The sequence below is a fragment of the Eimeria necatrix genome, genomic scaffold (genome assembly GCF_000499385.1).
Source record: "Eimeria necatrix Houghton genomic scaffold, Enh_scaff199, whole genome shotgun sequence".
Taxonomy (NCBI): Eukaryota; Apicomplexa; class Conoidasida; order Eucoccidiorida; family Eimeriidae; genus Eimeria; species Eimeria necatrix.
In genome coordinates this window covers 14,853-16,649 of record NW_013655109.1, presented here as the reverse complement: position 1 = coordinate 16,649, position 1,797 = coordinate 14,853, and the positions used below count along the sequence as shown (strand labels likewise).

Genomic DNA, 1,797 nt, shown 5'->3' with positions numbered 1-1,797 from the left:
CCCTAAACCCTAAACCCTAAACCCTAAACCCTAAACCCTAAACCCTAAACCCTAAACCCTAAACCCTAAACCCTAAACCCTAAAAAACCCTAAACCCTAAACCCTAAACCCTAAAGCCTAATTGTAGACCCTAAAGGGTATACCGTAAAGCATAATCCATGAACGCCTTGACAGCAAACCCTGCACCCTGATTTGTGAATCCTAATTCCTAAGGCTTGAAGAGTAAATCGTATAGCCTACAACATCGGCATTAAAGCATGAACTGAAAAAGTATTCATTACTGTATGAATTGAGTGCAAGTTTTGTTCCTTTGAACAAATTAAAAAAATAAAGCAACGTAGCCCGCAAATCTGAAAAAAAAAGTGTGTTGAATGCTGTCACTGTTCAGGCTGTACAGAAGTGACGTCCCTTTTGATACTGGAGGACGCTTACTCACTGCATGGATAACAGCGTGAAGATCCATGCTCACTGCTTTTGTTCTCGCTTGCGGCTTATAAATGGGAAATATGAGATTCCTTTTTCAGTAATAAATTTTGCGCTCCGTCTAGTCCACAACCCGTGAAATGTGGCCAGCCGAGCTGCCTTTACGGAAACAGTGGCAGCACTGCTGCTGCTGCAGCCTTTACGGAAGCAGTGGTAGCACTGCTGCTGCTGCTGCTGCTGCTGGCTCTGCATGCGGGACGCATCAGCATCTAGCGCCTACAAGATAGGGTTAACGGCAATCGCACCACAGTTATACACACTTCGCTTCCAACTGTGTCCTTTTTGACAAAAAATTGGACTTGCAGGATCTATAACCGTACCAACTATGAGCAACGCGGCGAAATCTTGGAAGCATGATGAAATGCTCCGTAACAGCCAGCGCACCGGCCTATTGTACTGTTCTGTGATCGAGCATGGGCTATGCTGCAAGATGAAGCGATAGACTGCCGTCACAGGAGAAAGGGGATGTTGAGAGTCATGCAGAGACAAAAAGCTCTTGACTCACAGATCACCGGGAAAAAAGCCAATTTCTCTCTGAGCTCCGCGGTAGCGCCATCGTCAGCAGCGTGCTTGGGTATCTACATAACTTACTTAATTGTGGCAAGCTAATCGCGAGCCTACCCAGTGCAACAGAATCCATAGTGACGAAGATTAAACCCTTGATTCCAGTTACTACCTAGCAGAGGAACATGGCCGACTGGATGGTCTTTGGCGCTACCTAGGCAAAGAACAAAGTCACGAAGACATGCGGAGAGCTGAAAGCCTCTGCAAGGGGAGCTGAACAATGCATGAAGAGGAAACAAAAGAAACCGGAAACAACAGAGAAGGACGACGTTTGCGGAGTGCTGCTCCGAAATAACGACAATGTTAGGAAATTGATCGACCGCTTGTAAAGGTCAGACACACCTCCTACAGATCCAAATGCCGTGGCGTGTACTTTGCACACTGAATTAGTTTCTATCGACAAATCTCATATGCGCCTGTTACGCGCCCTCACCAGCAGCAACGATGCGCGCACTAGTTAGAAGGGATGATTGATCATAGATTGGGTTCTGGCGGACAAACATGACGTAAATCTCTAGCGAGTCACATGACCTGCACAGTGAAACCCTTAGTAATCGCTCTAAGCATATCCTTCACTTGCCCAATATTCAGATGCAATACAAACAATCGAGCAGTGCAAACTTGACGAAATAATGCCAAAATGAGCTGCAAACAACCCACACCACAAGTTGCAACACTTTAAATTGGTTCTGCTGTTCTTGGCGAACACGAGTGAAAATTTGATTAACCATCTAGAAAAGATTTGCACAG

General features: G+C 45.7%; 1 protein-coding gene across 1 annotated transcript in view; it reads left to right on the top strand.

The window, feature by feature from the left end:
* ENH_00025920 (YNR073C-like protein, related) overlaps positions 1 to 455 on the top strand; it is a gene marked incomplete at both ends in the record, with an annotated part of 3,972 nt that extends 3,517 nt beyond the window's left edge. Inside the window, one exon of the mRNA XM_013584687.1 lies at positions 389 to 455. Coding sequence (XP_013440141.1) covers positions 389 to 455 — 67 coding nt within the window. The remainder of the gene's footprint in view (positions 1 to 388) is intronic.
* Between the last annotated feature and the right edge of the window lie 1,342 nt (positions 456 to 1,797).